This window comes from Branchiostoma belcheri, unplaced genomic scaffold, assembly GCF_001625305.1.
Source record: "Branchiostoma belcheri isolate BF01 breed outbred unplaced genomic scaffold, Haploidv18h27 scaffold1, whole genome shotgun sequence".
In the NCBI taxonomy this organism is placed as follows: Eukaryota; Metazoa; Chordata; class Leptocardii; order Amphioxiformes; family Branchiostomatidae; genus Branchiostoma; species Branchiostoma belcheri.
Genome location: NW_017802379.1, coordinates 5,704,359 through 5,724,003, shown reverse-complemented (window position 1 = coordinate 5,724,003; position 19,645 = coordinate 5,704,359). Strand labels below are relative to the sequence as shown.

Here is a 19,645-nt window from a genome sequence, read left to right as displayed (position 1 = left end):
TACCTGTGACTTTGAGTACTTAGCTCTTAAAACTGAAAAAAAGAGACTCTTGGTAAACGTTACTTCATGAAATATATCTTTCGTCAGCTACGGTGTGTCAAATCGTTCAACGTAGCAGACCTTGGGAAAACACTGCGCAAACATTTAGAGAGGGTCGTTACAGTAATTAGTATTATCCAGACCATATGTGAGGGAGAGAAATCAAACGTTTCTGGCTACTGCAACAATTTATGTTGTCATAATTTGTCTGACCAACGTGACTTAGTTGTAGTTAGGTTTAAGTGCCTCTTCAGGCTTTACATCATAAACAGTCTATTACCAGTTTTTGTCAAGGTAACGGAACTAACAACATGACCGACCTCTTACCAGTATGCAAACAATTTTCCTGGTGAGAGATCAATTTTACAAACTGTTTAGAACCTTTCTGTAACTCTAGTTTTACGTCGACGTGCAAGAAAAATGTTTCGTTGCGCGATGACTAAGTAAGAAGTTTACACTAGGTATGGCATGATTTCCTTTTCGCATTGTGGGATTGAGACAAAGTTTGGAATTTTAATTCGCGACAAGCCGTGTGATTAAAAATGTCTTGGTTCCACAGCAACCTGCTATTGAATTGATCGGCATAAATGTCTGGGTGTACCTGTTCTATTGCCAAGTTTGGGAACTGGTGATCTTGTAAAATTTGTTACAACCAAAACAAGACAAGTGCTTGTTGAAAAGCTCAAAGTTTCAAACAAGGTGAAAAAGTTTTAAGGTAGAGAAAATATACATGTGCATTGTAGATAAATTACTAAGTGATTGAATTAGTGTAATGGGGTTGTTTTTATGAATGGAGTATAAATTTGAAGTCTGCGGATACAAACATATCCTGCTGACATTTTAACTCTATGATTTATCAATAGAAGTATTAAAACTGTTATTATATGTGTGTGTATGATACATGTAAAATGTGTGTATGATACATGTAAGATGTTAAGCAGTTGTGAATAAAAACTGCTTATCATATTTTTTTAAAGATTTATTTTTAAAGATTTATTAACAAAGCTGTCAGTACAGGACTACAGTCAAGCTACCATAACATGTTTGAGTCCTCTAATAACAAGAACAGCAGTTCCCAATTTAAAACACATTTACCACATGGGAACAGGAAATAAAAGCACACCTTGGGGCCAGTTTTGATATACTTTATTTTATCCCGCCTGTTTTTTTTTTAATCCAAATGCCATGTCACACATTTATGTGTGCCAGAACTAAATTCCTCAGTGACATAAAAAGGAAACATAAAAATTCCAGCCTTTCCTGATGTCAGTTGTAGTTTAGGGCTCTTTTTGTGCCAATTTTCTCACTTCAAAGTTCCAACAAATATTCCCTGCCAGTCTGTTACCATGACTACCTAACCATGTCCACCTGTGTGCCAGGGTCAGAGTAACAAGTGCAGGGCTTGAGATATCGGTACTTTTTGCTGCATACATGCACTGATGCAGGTAACATTCAGAATTGCCTGTACAACTACAACTACAAGACAAGTATTACCTACACCAAAGTTTCTTTGCCTTTAGTCTGCCATCAAAAATTGAGATTTAAAAAAAAATGTTTTACCAAGTTCTTTGCAGTCTTTACTGATACTATCTAGTATTTTGAAGAATGCAATTAAAATGCAGTCCTTGGCTAGCCTCTACCAGGCTTCGGGAGGCGGCTGGAAAGAGTAGAAATCGACTGGAAAGAGTAGAAATCGGCCAAATAGAGAGATAACATTCCAGAGGAGTTGGTCAGCTAGAGAGTACAGTTTGCAGCCTCCTGGTAGAGGCTAGTTCTTGGTCACCAATGGTAATAATATGTCACCCTAGTGTCTGGGGCTGGTTTCACCGTAAACCAGTACAGGTAAGGTACAGGTAGACATAAGAAATACCTGTGTACAGCTCCAATTTTACCTGAACTGACCTGCATATACCCCGTACATGGACCAGTGCAGGTAAGGTGCAGGTAGGATATCAGATCAGAAATACCTTCACAGCTCCAATTTTACCTGCACTAACATATATACAGGTGTCATTTTGAGCCCTGTAGTGCCTATTGAACTACACTTTCCATGGGAGGAAGGGGGTATCCCGATAGGAAATAATGTTGGAAGTCTGCCCTAACTCAGTTCACTACAACTGTTTGATCCATGACATATTTAGCTGGAAGAGCTGGCAGGTTGTCAGGCTAATGTAATTGAGTCAGCGACCGACAGAGTTTAGGGGCACAAATAGCAGAGATGGAGGCTGGCTTAGGTAATGAATAAGGTACAAAGTGGTGTGGGAGGGTGGGGGGTAGGGCTGTTTTGGGTCCTAACCACTAGTATGTATAGCAAACATGTAAAGCTATTGTTCTCTTTTACATACTTCATTACCGAAGGAAAATTTCATAGACTAAAACTCAAGAATTCAACTTTTCTATCAACTGCCACGTGCCCCTCGTTGTAACTTTTTCATTTCATTAAGATTAATAAGAATGTTATTTTTTGGTATAATTTTACATATCCAGTCTCATAACATGTCAAACATGCTATCAGGATACAAGTAATGCTTTGACATACTTGTACACATAAGTATGTATAGTCTACATATATTTCTATCGCAGCAAAAATTATCATGGCGGTCCAGACAATAGATATTACTGGTGTTATTGTAGTGTCTGTCAGTGGGAGGTGAAGATATGATCTTATCTGACAGGTCATCCTAGCCTGTTTGATTGGAACCATATCTTCAGTGGGAGGGACTCCAGTAATTGAATACCACACATGACCCTTTTGTAACCCGTTGGTCAATACACAAGGCATTGTAGCACTTGTAGATACTTTTTATTTGTGGCACGTTCCTGTGAATGAAGGATCCATCTCTGTATGTAAAAATAGTTTGCAGAAGTTTAGGCCACACAAATTGAATTTGTTGGTTCTTGGGTTATTTTAGAAGATATGCTAACTGGAAAAACATAATGAAAGTACTCAGTGTTATGTAGTGAATACAGTCGTATTTAAGTTTTCCGTTGTGCTCTCTGATTTTATCAAGTCTGTTTTAATATTGTTCGTGAACCGTTGTTGTGAAAGAAGGATGTATACGAAAAAAGTTTGCAGAAGTTTAGGCCACACATATTTAATTTGTTGGTTCTTGGGTTTTTTTAAATGATATGCTTACTCAAAAAACATAATAAAAGCGAAGAAATTGGTTTTATGGAGTGAATACATTCACATTCAAGTTTGCCTTCCTGCAATAGGCTTTGATCATGTCTGCTTGCTATATTTTCTCTTTTGGTCTTTTACTAAATTACAGTTACATTTCAAGAGACTCTTTAGCAACTGTTGGTTAGGTCTGTGGCAGGCCCACTCCAGACTGGAACGCTGCCAAATTTGTAGGGTGTATTGAGGGAGAATGATGGCGGATAACTGGTTTATCACACCTACAAAAATCACAACTCAACTGTGAAAATACCACACGGTCTCAGCTAGATTCAGGAACAATTCTTGTTTGTATGGTGGTTACTAACAGGGCAGTTCATTGATGTCTCAAAAAAGGAGTGAGAATTTAGCTAAGCTAGCAGTTTCTCTGGCTTTGTGTTACATTCATGTGTACAAGTAGGTACTAGTAGTACATGTACTAGTACCCTTTTTTGCCCCCCTCCCCACTATGTTTGTCCAAGCCAGATATTAGGTGTATACCGTAGTTAGTCAAAGTTCCCCTCCCGTATTATAAATAGCTAGGTCAACAATGACCTAACTTGATCAGTAAGACCTCTACTAAATGGAGTTTCTTAGCAGTTGTAAACCATTCAAAACACTTTTTGTAGAGAACCATACATAAATCACTTTTCCTCATTATGGTGTTGTAGAAAGGAACAGTATAGACCATATCATCGCGCCATCTAGTCCAAACACCATACAGGCCCATTCCTGAGTACCCGATAAGAACAACTATGTGGTTTGCCTGCAAACTGGCCCACGTGTTTACATTCTACTTCAGGTGGGGGGGAAAATATCCCCATTGCTGGGAGATATATACATCTGTATGATCTTGGTAATGGTTCACTTCTGGTCGTGTGATAGCCAGTTTTGTCCGTTGAAGATTATTTCTGTTTCGGTGCCGTAGCTTTGAAACTCGATGATCACTAAGTACGTTAACGCACTGAAAGAAACAAATGGGGAAAGAAAGACACCACAGGAGTATTAATCTGCAACTTTTCAGAGAAAGTTGCTAGGTAGGACGTAATTAAAGAAGTTGGATTGAGGGGCGTGACAGTGTAATGTAGATAAAGTGTGGAGGGAGTCAATAATAAAAGTCGGCTATGAAATATAGCAGGCTTACCTACCATGGCAATATACCCATTTATATTGTTCTTCTAGAGTAGATTTCTTTTCTGGGCTTAGCATGTGGTTGAGAATGGGACAAAGCTTGTGTTGTGATTATCTGCCACGAATGTTTTAAAAGATCAGTCAGTTTAGGTTTTACTCTTGTGAATTATGATGTTTGGACAGTACTACATTCATGTTTTGGAGCTATATATGACTATAGCGTATACACTTCACTCAAGGGGGGGTGGGGATAACTACTGCTTAATGAATTATTTACCCATTTACTGGTACATCAGGTAGATTGAATGGAACTTGGGTCCATTATTAGGTAGGAGATGGCAGTTTTATTGGGCTTGACGTGATGATAATGGAAGAAGAAGACACATTTCAGTGATCAAAATCAATTCTACTTAACTCACAGTCTATAAATCTGGATGACCTAATAAAAAAGTACTTTTTCAACTTAAGTATTGTTGAATTATTAGGTGTATACAAGCCAAGGCTGATTTGAATTTTGGTAATATAACCAGTTTTATTTTTTATTTTTAAATGAAAATCCAGTTTATTTAATCCCAAAACCATTGTGATATTTTGGTCAATGTGTTATTTACCCACAGTCATTCACTATCTTTTTATTGTCCATTGTTCTGTGTTTTGCAAAGGTTAGTCATACTATCAATACATGATGATAACCTTATATAATTACTCATAATCATGTTTCAGACAGTCAAAACCCCCTCTGTATTTTTACACCTTATCAAAACTTCAGTGTAGGTATGTAGAAAAAAAAGTCTTTAAACCCTCTAAACATAGAACAGTATTGTAGAACAGTATAATTCTTCAACCAAGCCATGTTCTGTACCCATTCCCAGGGAGATCCCCCTACAACTATGCACGAACCCAACAGTTCCACAAAGGCCTTATTCCTGGAGAAGGTACGACAGAGCAACGCGGCGTGCCAGAGCGGCGACTTCAGCCTCGCCATACGGTTATACTCCGAGGCCATCGAGCTGGACCCCAACAACTACATCCTGTACAGCAACCGGTCAGCGGCCTACGTGAAAACTGGACAGTTTGATCTGGCCTTGCAGGACGCTGTCAAAGCGAGAGACCTCAATCCAAAATGGGCAAAGGTAGGACAAAATTCACAGGGATTTCTATCATGTTTAAAGTTAAAACTTTTGTTTCAACACAAAGGATTGTTCTCTTTTTACAGCTTTCAACCAGTCACTCTGGTCTTCTTCAATAGACTGACCCAGTGAGACCTGTCAGTTAAGATGAGAACAATTCTTTGAGTTTGGACAAAAGTTTTAACTTAAAACATGTAACTACGAACACAGGTGAACTTTCATGATGGAATGATTTCGATCATGATTATGTTTAAGATGTTTAAGATTCACATTTATATCATACAGTACTACAGCCAATGCAACATTCACCTTGTATTGCGTTACGCAAACAAATTGTTTGATTAATGGAGATATCTGACCCTAGGTCAGGACGTGCAATTATAGAGGGTATGTTTTGCCTCTGATGGAAGAACCAGTGGCAGCGAATGCTGAGCTATGTTTTCCTTAGACACACACACCTGTACTCTAACTATGTACACACTAACCATGGCATGAAGAACTTTTTTAAGTACACACACTTAACTACAGTCAAGTTAAATATGTTCCACATATATTGTATGTTATATACTGCTAGAATTTATTTTATGGTAAAAAGTGGGAAGCTTATGTAAATTATGAAATATAATACATCCAGACTACTCAAGGTAAGGATACAATAGATGTTACGTTTCATTTCACATTTTTATAACATTCTCACATCTACACAATAGTAACACATGTACATGTACATGTAAGTATTAGCCCTTACATACCAACAGAAGACCATATATTCTTAGAATAGAATATACTATTCAATGCCAAAGATTTAATCATATATATATATCAAATATAAGGTTTTCCTTTTGTCTGGTGTTCCTCAACAAGTAATCTTTCCAATCTTAGTTCTGCAAAACGATCCCAGTCAAGTTGATCTGTGGGCAGATAGCCTTTTGGCTAAATGTATGTAGGTCAACTTACAGGCATATTTGCGGATGGTTGGCATAGTTGTCGGTATGATCTGGTCCCTGAGCACCATATAGCCTACAGGTGTGCACCGAATACCTGACAACCATGAAGACATCTTCAGTTCGCACGTCTTCACGTATATTCACTTAAGATGATGTTCTTTATTTTGTATAACAAGTCTATCCTGTTATACTGTTTGAGAACATTCTTGTTACTTTGTGCCTATGCTATAGTTAGGCATTTTGTATATTGCCTGAGTTTTATTTTTGTGTGTAGATGTTTTTGCCAGATACGATTGTACACATCAGTGCAATTCAGCTTGTTGTACACATATCTCATGCTGCTAGGCTGATAACACAAAATTACTCAATAAATGAAGGTTGCATATGGCATGCCCTTAAGAGGTACAGTATATGTAATATATTGACTCAATTGCTCATAGGATGAATGCAAAAAATGCAGGTGTATAGAACATTAGTTTCTAATTAGGTCTTGTTGCCAAGACAAACAAGACAGGTCCAGACAGAATTTACCATAAATTACGCTAAATATCCTCACGTGCCCTGCTTCCTTTATGTCTAAGTATCTTCGCAAAGTGTCCGACTACAATTTAAGTGAGTAGACCGTTGCTTGGGGGTGCGAAACCATCAGATGGTGATTAACACCGCATGACATCGGCGTCACGCTGGGCATCATAATGGGGAAGTGATAGCTGACTACCTGCCATGCCTGGGGAGATGGAACCATCTGCCTTCCCTTTTATGGGGACTTTTTAGATTCTGGATATTGGTGTACCTCTGAATAGTCAGGCGGAATAAGTAACACATTAGGGGGTCTATTATGTACACATTGTGACCTGGAGTTGTTGGAGTCTATTTTGAGTTTATGCAGACATGATCAAGCACTGTTCCGATCAGGGAATTGAAGTTTTCCTTCTGTGAGGCTGTAAGAATGTCATTTGTAATGTTTTGTAGGATTCTTGAGCGATTATGTCATAACGAGAATTGGCGTTGGCCCAGCGGCAGAGGCAGGGCAAACTGCCTTTGTGGCAGACTGTCTCCTCCGTGCCTTTGATGTCGGCCATACGGACAGAGGTCAAGTTTGTGGCAAACCCTCCTCACCTGCCTGGCTGCCGTTCTATGCGCCGTGCGTGCCCGCCCTCCCCGCCTAGACCGTCTCCCGGCCAAACAGACGTACACAACGGCATGAACTATGGGAAAATCTAACCCCTGCGGGGTATCTTGGACCAATAGTGTCTTGGAGAAGTGTACACTGGGTGTAGCAGGGTACTGGTGACTGAGTGGGGCACTAATTGGTAGTGACAGCTGGCATTTTTCACCTGATAAAACCCACCAAACAACTAAAGCTGCTGCACAGATTGTCACAGCAGGCCCACCATTTTTTTTAATCCGACGATAGAAAAGATATCTTTACCAAGCGTCGTACGTATTTACAAGTGTAACAAAGTCTGTGCTGGCTACGTGGTAATGTGTTCAGGTGTGGGCCGGGGTAGGTCTGCATTGTTTGATGTTTTAGAGAAGTAGGTTAGATCAACAGGAAACGACAAAAGCTGAAGGCTTATGCAAATGACCAATTACATTGTGAAAAATCACCTGTACAAAGAATTTACATTGAACAGTAATGACAGATACACATGTACAGGTCTGATTCTAGTTTGACTTTGAGACATTCCAACTGAAATAGGACATGACAAGATGGCAGGATATATGTAAACATTACTTCTAATCCTGTGTTAGATTTATGAAGGGTTGAGATACTTCCAGGTAGTCAGAAAAAGGTGTACTATTACGAGACAACAATTCCTGAAATGTTCTAGTGGTTTATGAGAATTCCAACCCTGTTTATTGTTGTTAATGCTTCAGGTCAAAGATCACAAGTGAAAGGAAACATGCTGATACGAGGCATGTCTTCTAATCTAGAAGAAAATCCTCATTTCTTTTCATATGATAAGTATTTGACACAATATATCTATATGAAACTATTATACTATATCTGTACATATAGTTATATTCTACTATGAAATTATAAGTTGAAGTGTAATATTGGATGCATGATTGAACAACATACAGATCGACTTTTGAAGTAATGATGACAGAGAAAAGTCAAATTTTGTCAATTTTTTGTGTTGCAATTTTTATTTATTGTTGTTGTTTGTTTTGTCTGGCTGTTTTTGTTTACCTGTTCAGGTGACGTGATAGCTCTATTCTTGTCCAGGATGACTTGTTCTTAAGGAGTGGAAAGAAAAACAGATTTACCTTCAATAGCATAGTCCGTTTAAATAGTTTGCACAATTTTCAAGGTTTGAAAAAGAGATCTAGGTTGGACCACAAGTGTTTGTTTTTAAGAATACATTCCCGAGATTCTTGCTAATGTGATCAGATCTCTTGCAACTTTTGTCTCTCAGGGTCACCAGTACTTAACGGATGACATTTTTCCTTACATTAAGTCAATCTAAGGATGGTCATTTGTAAGTCGAGCTACAGCTGACCTTTTGGAAGTTAGTCTTCCATGATATCCGGAGTTTAAAAGAGTGAAAACAAGGAGAGGTCAACAAAATAGATATGTTATTCTTATAGTTCAAAGGCTGGCAGTTGTTACTTTATATAGGTGGCATTATAAGGTAGCAGTGTGATACAAAGAGTGGTCACCGAGTTTTAACGTCTCGGATCAGTACGTGTATAAAGTCAGGTGGCGTTTCGATCCGGCGGTTCTTTATTTTCTAGAGGTGCGGACCTGAAACCGGAGAAGTCGGTGTTTTGGGTTGCACTGTAGCTAGGATTACTACCGGGGTAGGGTACATTTCCTCCAACCGACCAATCAGAGAGCAGCAGTTACAGTTCAAATTGGCAGCACACAATGGCGGAGTATTTTTGTGGCCCCCTCACACTGATACTTGATAACTATAGATTCACTGAGAATCTGTACCTTATGTCAATGCTGTAGAGGTGTGAAAATGAATATGAGAGAACGTAAACGGATTAAGATGCCGAAAAAATGTGAAGGAAGTGTCCAAGTGGCTCGTTTGGATGCGGATTGGTTTCTTTTTCCTTGGCTGTCATGCTTTGGTTCACCCTTAGCATGCCGGCCTATTGTACTTGGGAGGGGACTCTTGTTTGCCAATTATTCGTGGTCCTTTCGTTCCCACCAGGCGAAACAGGACAAGCATCCCGGCACCTGCTCCGGGCATGCGGCACTCGTCCCGTGTTGCGACACGCTCCGCGTAAAGAATTAGCGGAAACCTGGAAGTTTTTCATTTCGTCATGTACCATTACGAGGGAGCGGCGTGCGCGATGTACGGCATGACCCGGGTTTGTGAAGAGGGGCTGAGAGCATGGAATCTTGAGAATGAACATTAGGGGGAAAGTAAATAAACCTGACTGTTGTCAAAAGACTTACACCGAAAAAGTTTTAACCTTTAACACCGTGTTGGCGCCCTGCGTCACAACCTTTGTACCCGTTACCCCCAGAAACCACACTGGGACATGATGGGGCAGTTTTGTACATGCTGAACTTGCACATTTATCACTATATGTTAACATATAGTGATAACATAGTGACAAGAAGATACAATGTAACATAAGAAAGTTACCTTTCCAACAAATTCAACTACAAAAAAATATTTTACCTTAAGCATTGTTATGAACCATACTAATTGTTATAATTAAAGTGTAGTAGTACTATTCGGTTACATGACATTCATATATTGTATGCGGTAGTAAACTTTTAACAGAACTCATTGTTTAACATAACCCGTAACAGTAAAACATGAAAACTAAAATTTCAAGCCATCCGTCAAATATAATTCTCACCAAGATAACCATTTACTGGATGAAAATTAGAAAATGATAAATCAAGAAACATTTATATGTCTTGCAATCAATATTTTGCCTTTAGAATTAGATCCCTGTAGAAAAGACCATAATTGTAGTTGCAGAAGGAAAGCGAATCTAAATAGACAAGATAGAACAAAGAGCTTGTTAGACCCATTCAAGAAAATCCTCTAAAGGCAATGATAGGCAAGACCAATGCATTATCTATAGTAGGGTCAGAAGGGTATTGCCCTCATTTAACTGTCTGAAGAGTTGTCTTGTCCTTTTTCCTCACTACAGCTTGTAGCTTCAATGTTATACCAATCCCATATAAAGAGATAATTTGAGAAGTGTATGACATTGTTTTGAGCAATTTTTGGTTGAAACTCTTAGAATTTAAAGATACGTTCAACCAAAAGCTCTAGTTAGAAGTGGTATCCATATCCACCCATCTCATTTATTGGACAATTCTGTCCAGTCAGGTGGAACTAATGGATTTTCCATGTCTGAATTCTGTGGAATTCCAATCAATTTTCTGACGGAAGTGTCTTGACTAGGGCGGAATTCTTGAAATGACCTGCCACCTGACATGTCAAGAATCAGAGCGAAAAGCTAAGTTCAGGTGAAAGCTTAGGTACATACTTATATTTATTTATATCCATATTTGTGTAGAACATTCCTTGGAGATGTGAGATTCCTTAATTCTGTAGGGTATGAACAGGAAAAGACCTGTCTACCAAATGTAGATTTTCATATCAAGTTTAGGTCAAGAGGTAACATGTTCAATTTAGCTGTGTCTGGTTCAATACTACATAATCTCATAACTGTACTGAGTTTGAAGTGACTCAAGATGAGTAGTACAGTCTACCATGGCTCCCGGAAACCTGCACCGACCCAGGGCAGCCAAGTCATAACCCTAGCACTAACCGCTAGGCTAAAAGGTTGATTTTGTATGTAGTAGTATCAAATATGCAATATTAGATTGGATATGCTATTAATCTTTTGCACCATTACCTTTGACCTATCAACAGAATACAATACCCTCTAATTCTAAACAGTCCAATTATCCAGGTAATTTGACTTCTATCAGACAAACATCTTGAGATAGCTACCAACTTTTGCCTAATTGTCTAAGATATATATAAATGTTAGTAGAAGTTTTCGACAAAGTTTTCCTTTCCTTGAGGAGGTGTTTGTGTAAGACAACCTGCCATACTCACATCTGGCAGCAAATATTTGGGCAGGTCGACCAAGTATGCAAAGATAAACTAGCAGAGACATGAAGTAGCTTGCAGCTGGTGGCGGTATCAAACAGTTAGGCAGATCTCAAACGTACCTAACTATGCAAACGACAGGTCGAGGAACACTACAATTCTATCACTGTCAGTAGTCATTCCCAAGGACTGCAAAATGAAATGAGTTCAAAATTTACGTGCCGAATGGTGGCAGCTTAGCGGAAAATAACAAACATATCAGTGCTTAATACGACGGGTATCCGTGAGTGTTAATAACAGGCCCGCACTTGAGGTTTTGTATTTGGACAGCTGCATTGTGTGCAGTACTCACGCTGAAAAGGCGATAATTTTCCATCCATGGGAGAAACGCATGTTTAAAACATAACACTTCAGGCGTCTGTGGGTCTTTCATCCTTTGTGATTTTGTCGGTCAAGTTGTTCAGATGAATACATAAGCATGAAAGTAAATGTGTGGGAAGAATAGGTGTGATGGTTAGACAAACATGGGATGTTTACATGATGTCTTGCATAGTATTAAGATGGAATTTGGCCTTGTCTGTCAAAAATGAGGACATAGGTATAATAAGTCTGTGATATAACAGTTACTGATGTTCTTTTCCCCCACAAAGCTCAAGATTCTGTCCGGGGTGTTGCTAGAAAAATGGTGGGGGTAGCAAAAAAGAAAAGCTTAAAAAATATATATATTAAGCTAACGATCATTCCCCCACAACCTCTGCTTGGAGAGTAAGAAATTTCTTCTTTCAGAAAGTCTCTAAACATTGTCAAGCATTTTTCGTACACACAAAATGACAGAAAACCCCAGACTCCAGACAAATTATAGGTTTGGATACAAACTTCATGTAGTATTTGTACCTGGGGCACAATTTTACTTCTATTCAAGAAAGGCTCTTTTCTTCACACTACAAAGTCAACTGGTTAACAAAAGCCTTACACTTTTCCCTTTGTGAAAAGGTTTTGACAAAAAAAGCCTCATGCTGTTTTATGACCCTTCTGTAAATCAAAACGTAAAAAGCAGTTGTCTTGGATATCTTTCTTCTTTCTTGAAGACTCCTTGCCATAAATCAGTTGCCAGTGAAGCAGGCGTCCTTTGTATGTTCTTGTTAATGGTCTGGTAATTGGCCTGTAGTGTAGGATTATTTACTCTGGAGTTTCTGTGATGTTTCTCACCATGCTGTGACCACTTGTCACACCAGGGGAGACAGTAAATCACTCTTGTCTCTTCGGAACTAAGGAAATTGTAAACTAAACTGTAAGTGAAAGAACAGATTTCAGTATATCACAGGGTGCAAGGTACTGGTCATACATGATTTTTGGTGCACCCAAAATATATTGGAGCTGTGCGCCTAAATTTTGCCAGTGGGTACACTGGTGTACCTAGATATTTTAGGTAGGGTTACATACAATATGATACAAATGGAACTATTGTATACTAACATGTAGCACATTTAATTGTCAGAAAAACTGACAAAACTTTGTATTGCTTGCTTATAAGTTTTAAGTTAGCTATAGAATTATCTGAAGAGAGGCAGTATGGCATTAATTCTAATGTTGTGCATCCAAAATTTTTTCTGGGCACCCATTCTGAAATATGCATTTCAAGCCATGTATATAACGTGGAGAGGGACCACACATAAATTGATACCACAGTATGACAAGGCTATATGTATAACTTTAAGAATGATTTGATGCAAAGCAGGAAAAGTCACTGTTTGTGTATGTTAACAAGCGTGAACAATGACCATTGTTAGTTCTAAAGGAAGGCTATCTGTTTGAAGCTTGCTTTGAACAGGTAGGTCTACAGGTAGGTTTAATACTCAGACCTTTGTTAGTGAATAACAGGTTATACAGGACAGCCAGCAGCTGGTCCATTCATCATCAAGCAAAGGTTCGTTAGTCTCTGCCTATCAAATTTTCCTGTAAGACAAATCCCCGCAAATTGCCCGCCTTTCTTTTATCATTTGCAGTCATTTTATTAGCGGAAGCTGTCAGAATTTCATTTTGTTAACGTTGTAAAAAGAATTAGAGGGTAAAATCTTCTGTAGAATATTGGTTTGAGGAAGGTAACCCATCCAAATACCGGAAGGCACCTATCACTTTGGCAGGAGTACACATTGTTGGCTATTGTCCAGTGAAGAGAGGGAGGGATTTTTCAATCAGATGGGGAGGGGCAGGGGTAATGTTGTTTTGACTGGTTCCTGGTAGGGGGTCCTGATAGATGATTCCATTATATCCCAGGGGGTGGTCTATAACTGGTAATGTTACCTTCCTTGTTAGTATAGTATGAGTAGTGTGGAAGTGGGTGAAGTATTTCCTACAACACCATATACTGATGCATATGTTTGTTTGATTGAAACTGTAAGCCCTGGATGCTATGTATAGTTTTTTTTCGGACAGGTAAGTTTAGATATAGATCAATAGCTCAAATGGTTGCTAAGATAGGAGTTTTGGAATTTTGCAAAATTAGTCTTTGCGAAGCTAATATTTTTCTGGCTACATACAAGTAATGTATTTATGACTCAATTTCATATATGATACATGCATTCTAAATCTAATACAGCCTTTTGGTCTTTTTGCATAATTGTTTGAAACAATGACTAGTTACAATATCCTTGCAATGAATTATATTTTAGTGAGGCTTCTTTTAAGTTTGGTTTTGTTCTGTTATTAGATATTTCGTTGCCTTGAAGTGTACTACAATACAATGATTTTTATAACCAAAAATTTAAGAATCTAAGTTCTAATAACCTGTGTTAGAGTACTTCCTTTGTCAAACAGAAGACCCTTTTTTTCATCAAAAAATTTTGGTGTATCTTTCAACTGAAAGGCCACCACGATGTAAGAAAGCTGATAATGAAATTCCCAATCCCTGATGTCATTTCAAAACATGTGAGATTACCAAGTGTCAGTGTGCCACCCGATACCAGGTGAAGAGGTCCTGTTTTTAAGAACACCCTGGTAATTAAGTAACGAGGATCATGGCTTATCTCAAATATTCTCTTTCCTGGTGTAATAGCTTTTAAACGGGGTATCTGGTAAAAAAAAGTCGGCAGTCCCGAAGTAACAGGTCTACGAAACAACATATGCAGGGCTCGAAATTCATTTTTGGGAATAGGTGCACTGGTGCATCCAACCTAAAAAATTAGGTGCACAAAATTTTTAATGTGCACCATATAAAACAAAACCTAATTACAGATCTTACAGCTCCTCTTTGAGCTTGAATCTGAAATAGGAACTTCAAAATCTTAAACAAGTACTACAACAAAGACACGTAGATGTTCCTGACAAAAATATTTGGGTGCACCAGTGCACCCACAAAAAAAAAGGGTGCACTAAGGTGCACATGCACCCAGTGTTTCGAGCCCTGATATGTTAGCTTCCCCTATCATGCTTCCTCCTGTTGTTGTCTTTTGTAGTAAAACACGATAGCTTTTAAACATAACAGGGCATCTGGTCAACTTTCTGGGAGGTCTGTTGGAATCTACGGGTTCTAAAACAGTCCAGGGTATGTCAGTTACCTTGTCATGCTAGCAGAAACCACACTCATCTCTTGTCTGTCAGTACATTTGTAAACTGTTGTTGTAACTTGTAAGTAGGACAAAATACCTTGTGAACAGGCAAAGTATATTGTACTAAATTGCAAAGTACTGTGGTGTAAGAATTGGTTCATATGTAGAACTGTCTTCCAGAATTCCTTGGGAATTAATGGCTTGAGAAGTTTATCAACTAGGGATGTACAGCGGAATGTACAATTTTGATAGTAATATGGTGCTGGCTTTTTTGGGTCCATAGTTGTTGAATGGGGTCAGCTGCTACATTTGCCTAACTGTGTGACCAGGACAAGAAAGTTTCCAGAATCTGCCTAACTAAATGGAAAATGATCCAGAATGTTGTACTAAACAGTAAATATCGATGACTTATGTGATATTTTGTTAATCAATTTGTAGCCAATGCTAATAAGAAATCATTTATATTATACCTGACAGTGCCTACAAAGAATGACTGCAATATCTATAATACTATACAGTGCTTATATTCAACTCAATCAACATTATGTGACACTGCATAAGGTGTGTTGTTTGTAAAGTCCAAATCTAGTTTCTTGATAAGGTGAATCAATCTTCTGTAGAGGTTCAATCTGTTAGCCCTGTATGAACCCAGCACCCATTAACTGTAGCATTTGACAATCTGTCATGGAAATGATATCTGCCCTAGAGGCATGGAGTGATATCAGTGAAGTGCAGCCCTTCTACCTAGAGACATATATACTCTTTGGGATACTAGTGATTTACGTTTATGTGAAATTGAGTTCAAAATCTTTTCAGAAACAACTGGGAAACTTTCCGCTAGCTAGGGGTACAGGAAAAAAGAGTTTTTATCTTGGTGATGTTTACAGTGTAAACTTGTATGGGAAAGAAATTGGTGACTTAACTATAAGGAAAGGTTTTGAAGCTCATACAATTGTCTTGTACTTCTATAATTTTTTTCATTTTTTTAGAGATAGCCCTTGCAAAGACATTAGAATTTATTATAGAATGTTAAGTAGAAGTAATAAATGCGTACATGGTGTAACATATATGATAGCGTCACATTAGTTATCTTAATGATTGGTAATTGGGCATCAGACAGGGTGTAACTTCTTTGCTTTTTTAATCCTTTCCAAAACAGTCTCCAGCCTTATCTCAGGTAAGTCCAGACTTCCAGACTCCTGGAGTGACAGGAGACAGGGTTGGAGATTAAGTTGTTTGGAGGAGGAGATTGTTCAGTCTGTCTGTCTTAAGCCTGGGGAAAAGACCATGACCTTGTGAAGTTCAGGACAGCCATAACTCATGTTCAGCTGTAACACAATCTCTGATTGGTCAGTTTTGTTGCTGTGTTTATTTATGGAAAAACTCATAGATAGTAGTACACAGATGTGATCAATTGTTCATAGCAGACTTGAATTTCTTTTCTTACAGATTAATAATTTCAAAATGAATAGAAGTAAATATCTGCTTTTTTTCTCACAAATCACTGCTTGCCAAAATGTAGCTATTTTTCAACCTTACTTGGTAGATACTGGTAAAACAGTACTTTCAGCCCATCCAGGGAAAAAGGTACTTCAGTCAACACGTATAAAGAACATCATGGCAGGAACCATGACTGTTAAAAACTTGAGGATCCCCAATCGTAAGGAATTTTGCACGAGGTGTGTTCACCTTCTTTAAGATTACATCAAGATATAAGCAGGTCCCCTCTGGTGGATCAGGTAAAACAGGTGCGTACAGAGGTACTACCTGACAGGAAGTATTAGTCTAGGTGTTTGAAAACTTCTTTAGTGTTGACAGTGTTGAACAACAAGGTTCTATAACAACATCAGTCAAGTGTTTAGCTGGTGTATGACTGGATCAGATTTCTTTTCTAATGTGTTTGGCCAAATTCTGTTGACGTATGCCATTCTGTAACATTTTTTCCCAGACATACAAGAGAAAGAAAGCCGGAAGGAAGTGTTCATTTTGAACTTCACTATAGTTACAATTCTGCTTTTAAGTTGACCTTCTCCCTGCCGCCGAACCAATAACCAATAGAGAATTTGTAGGGAAATGGCAACTTCAGTGTGCTAAAGGTTAAAAAGACACAATTTATATTAGATTGTGAATTGTGAACTTGAATATGTCCTTGTTATGTGTGAACTTGACTTTGTTGGTGGTAACACAATGATGTATGCGTTCCTCACCCTTTGCTGTCACTGTTCATCCATAAACTTGTACTGTCACGGAAAACTGCAATTACTGAAGATAGCCTCTTACGTAAGAGGAGAGCAAAGCCTTATCTATCATGCTTTAGTCTATAAAGATGGCAATTTGTCATTGATAAACTTTTGAATTGTATCGATATGAAAAACAGGTATGGAAAGTATGATGTTTTATGCAAAACATGTACGGCCATTTTTAGCTTTTACTATACTAGTTTTAGTGTAAGAATCATTGTTCCCATTTTTATTGATGTTGTAAACTTACTATCTTTTCTGGTCTGAATAGAAAATGTACCTACCAGTATCGACTAACTTGTCTCTAATATATTTTTCAATAGAATTTATTATACTAGCATGCAGAATGATCTCAAATTAATTCATGGACTGAATTATTAAAGATTTTTTATACCTTTTATAAAGGCTTTTGTCAGAAATACCTTCATCTTCTTTATATAGAGTCTTTCAGCAATTGATGAATGTCTTTATGTCATAGAAATGACTTGATGCCAAGTCTTTGCCAAAGCACTTAAAATAGCCAGCCACTTTGTGAAGGTCAAGGGGCTAAAGAGGATGTCCCACTGAGCCAAGAAACGTGACAAGACAGAGGTGTCCATGTCCAGACAGGTGCCAGGGTGTCTGTTATCTAGTCTACCTGGATAGTCCAGATGCCAATGTCATCCAGTCCCTTTGCTCTTGGGCATTCATGTGGATGATTGAAAAGCATGCACTATGTACATTATCCCTGATGTTCAACACTCGGGACTAAGGAGTAGCTCCAGGGACAAGACACAAGATGTCCATGAAAGATGTGCTGCATGTAGAGATGCCAAGATGTCTGCATATTCTTAAAGACACTGGACATCTTTAAGGCCATTCCAGTATAAGTCACTGTCACTGTGCATTCAACCTGCAAGCAATTTACAACAAGAAGCCATAGGTGACAATCCTCCGTGAAGTTTTATATATTTCAATAAAATCCCAAGCGTCAACGCCAGACCTACTGTGCAGACATTATAATTTCACTGTGGGGTCAATATTCATTGTGGGGTCGTCTGGCGTAGCGGCAGAGTGCGCGACTCGGAACTTAGAGTCCCGGGTTCGAGTCCTGACATGCCACCGATCTTGTGCCCTTGGGAAAGGCACTTTACACGACTTTCCTCACTTCGCTCAGGTGTAAATGAGTATTGTCCTGTCATGTATTTGTCCCCTGTGTTGGTGGCGGCATTAATATAAGTTGAAAAAACTTGAGTGTGTCGTCACCACGTTTGGTGATTACATGTTGGAATAAAAAAAAAGACATTATAATTAGGCAACGGTTAATACAATGAGGGCGCGTCACAAGCATAACACATACAAAGAGCTAAATCCATTACTGCTCCCAGGGCGTGTAAAGATACTGTGCTTCAAGTTCGAAGTTCATTTTAATTACACACACACAATCATTGCATTCACATAAAGATCGGACTATCATGGTCGTGTCTAGTAACAAAGACAGCCCCACCGTCTTACTGTGCCTGTACCTAATTAAGCGCGCCTGGAACAGGCCAGCAACAGTAAGCACCGCGGTAAGCACCGCGAGTGTTACTGCCGCCGGCCAGATAACCAGGATATCTGCTTACAGAACCTCTGCTACCAGACAACTGCCTAAACCTACGGCCTATTCCACAGGATTGTAAAAGTAGGGATGTTTCTAAAATATGCATTTACTCCAATATCAAAACAGCTACGGTAAAAATAAAAAGACGTGCATCATCCCGGACATAATGCAACACCACATGCGAAATTACACAGAAATGCGACGTACGGAAGAATGCGTTTTGGCTGCGAACATCTTCCAAAAAACTTGGCATCTCTTAACCATGGGCAAAAACATCTGGAACCACTTATAAAAACCACCCCGTATCTGCATGAACTTTTACCCCCCCCACTGCTATTCCAAACAACGCGTTTTTCTGGACCATTCCAATTCGCCTCGTAATTGTAGGGGTGCGTCTGCGATATTACATTGACCGCGAAAGCAGCAACGGCAAAAATACACATTCGTGCATCAACACGGGCATGCCCGCAGACGGTGTATAAAATTGCGTGCCGATTACACAAAGAGAACCCAGTGTTTTGACTGCGAACATGAAAAATCAGCCGATTACAACACTCCGTCCGGAGGTCCTGACCTCCTTCACGGAGTAATAATGAATGAAAGACCTTTACTGTACGTTTATGCTCTTACAAGCTAAGTACAGGTCATGAATAAACAGGAAAAAAATACAGCAGTATCTTACCTAAACTATACATACTAATGTGAACTACTATTTACAGGTTCAACTTTTTTTGGCTTTTTGAGGTAGTTGTAGACATACGAACATATGGAGCCAATGATACATGCATTCATAAGGAATACAAATTTTTCTGTTTCATATAAAAGTCTA

General features: G+C 38.7%; 1 protein-coding gene across 1 annotated transcript in view; it reads left to right on the top strand.

Annotated features, from left to right (window-relative positions):
- Positions 1-5,199: 5,199 nt before the first annotated feature.
- Positions 5,200-19,645, top strand: part of LOC109464022 (tetratricopeptide repeat protein 28-like) — a 47,901-nt gene continuing 33,455 nt past the window's right edge. Inside the window, exon 1 of the mRNA XM_019760946.1 lies at positions 5,200-5,460. Coding sequence (XP_019616505.1) covers positions 5,218-5,460 — 243 coding nt within the window. The 5' untranslated portion in view covers positions 5,200-5,217. The remainder of the gene's footprint in view (positions 5,461-19,645) is intronic.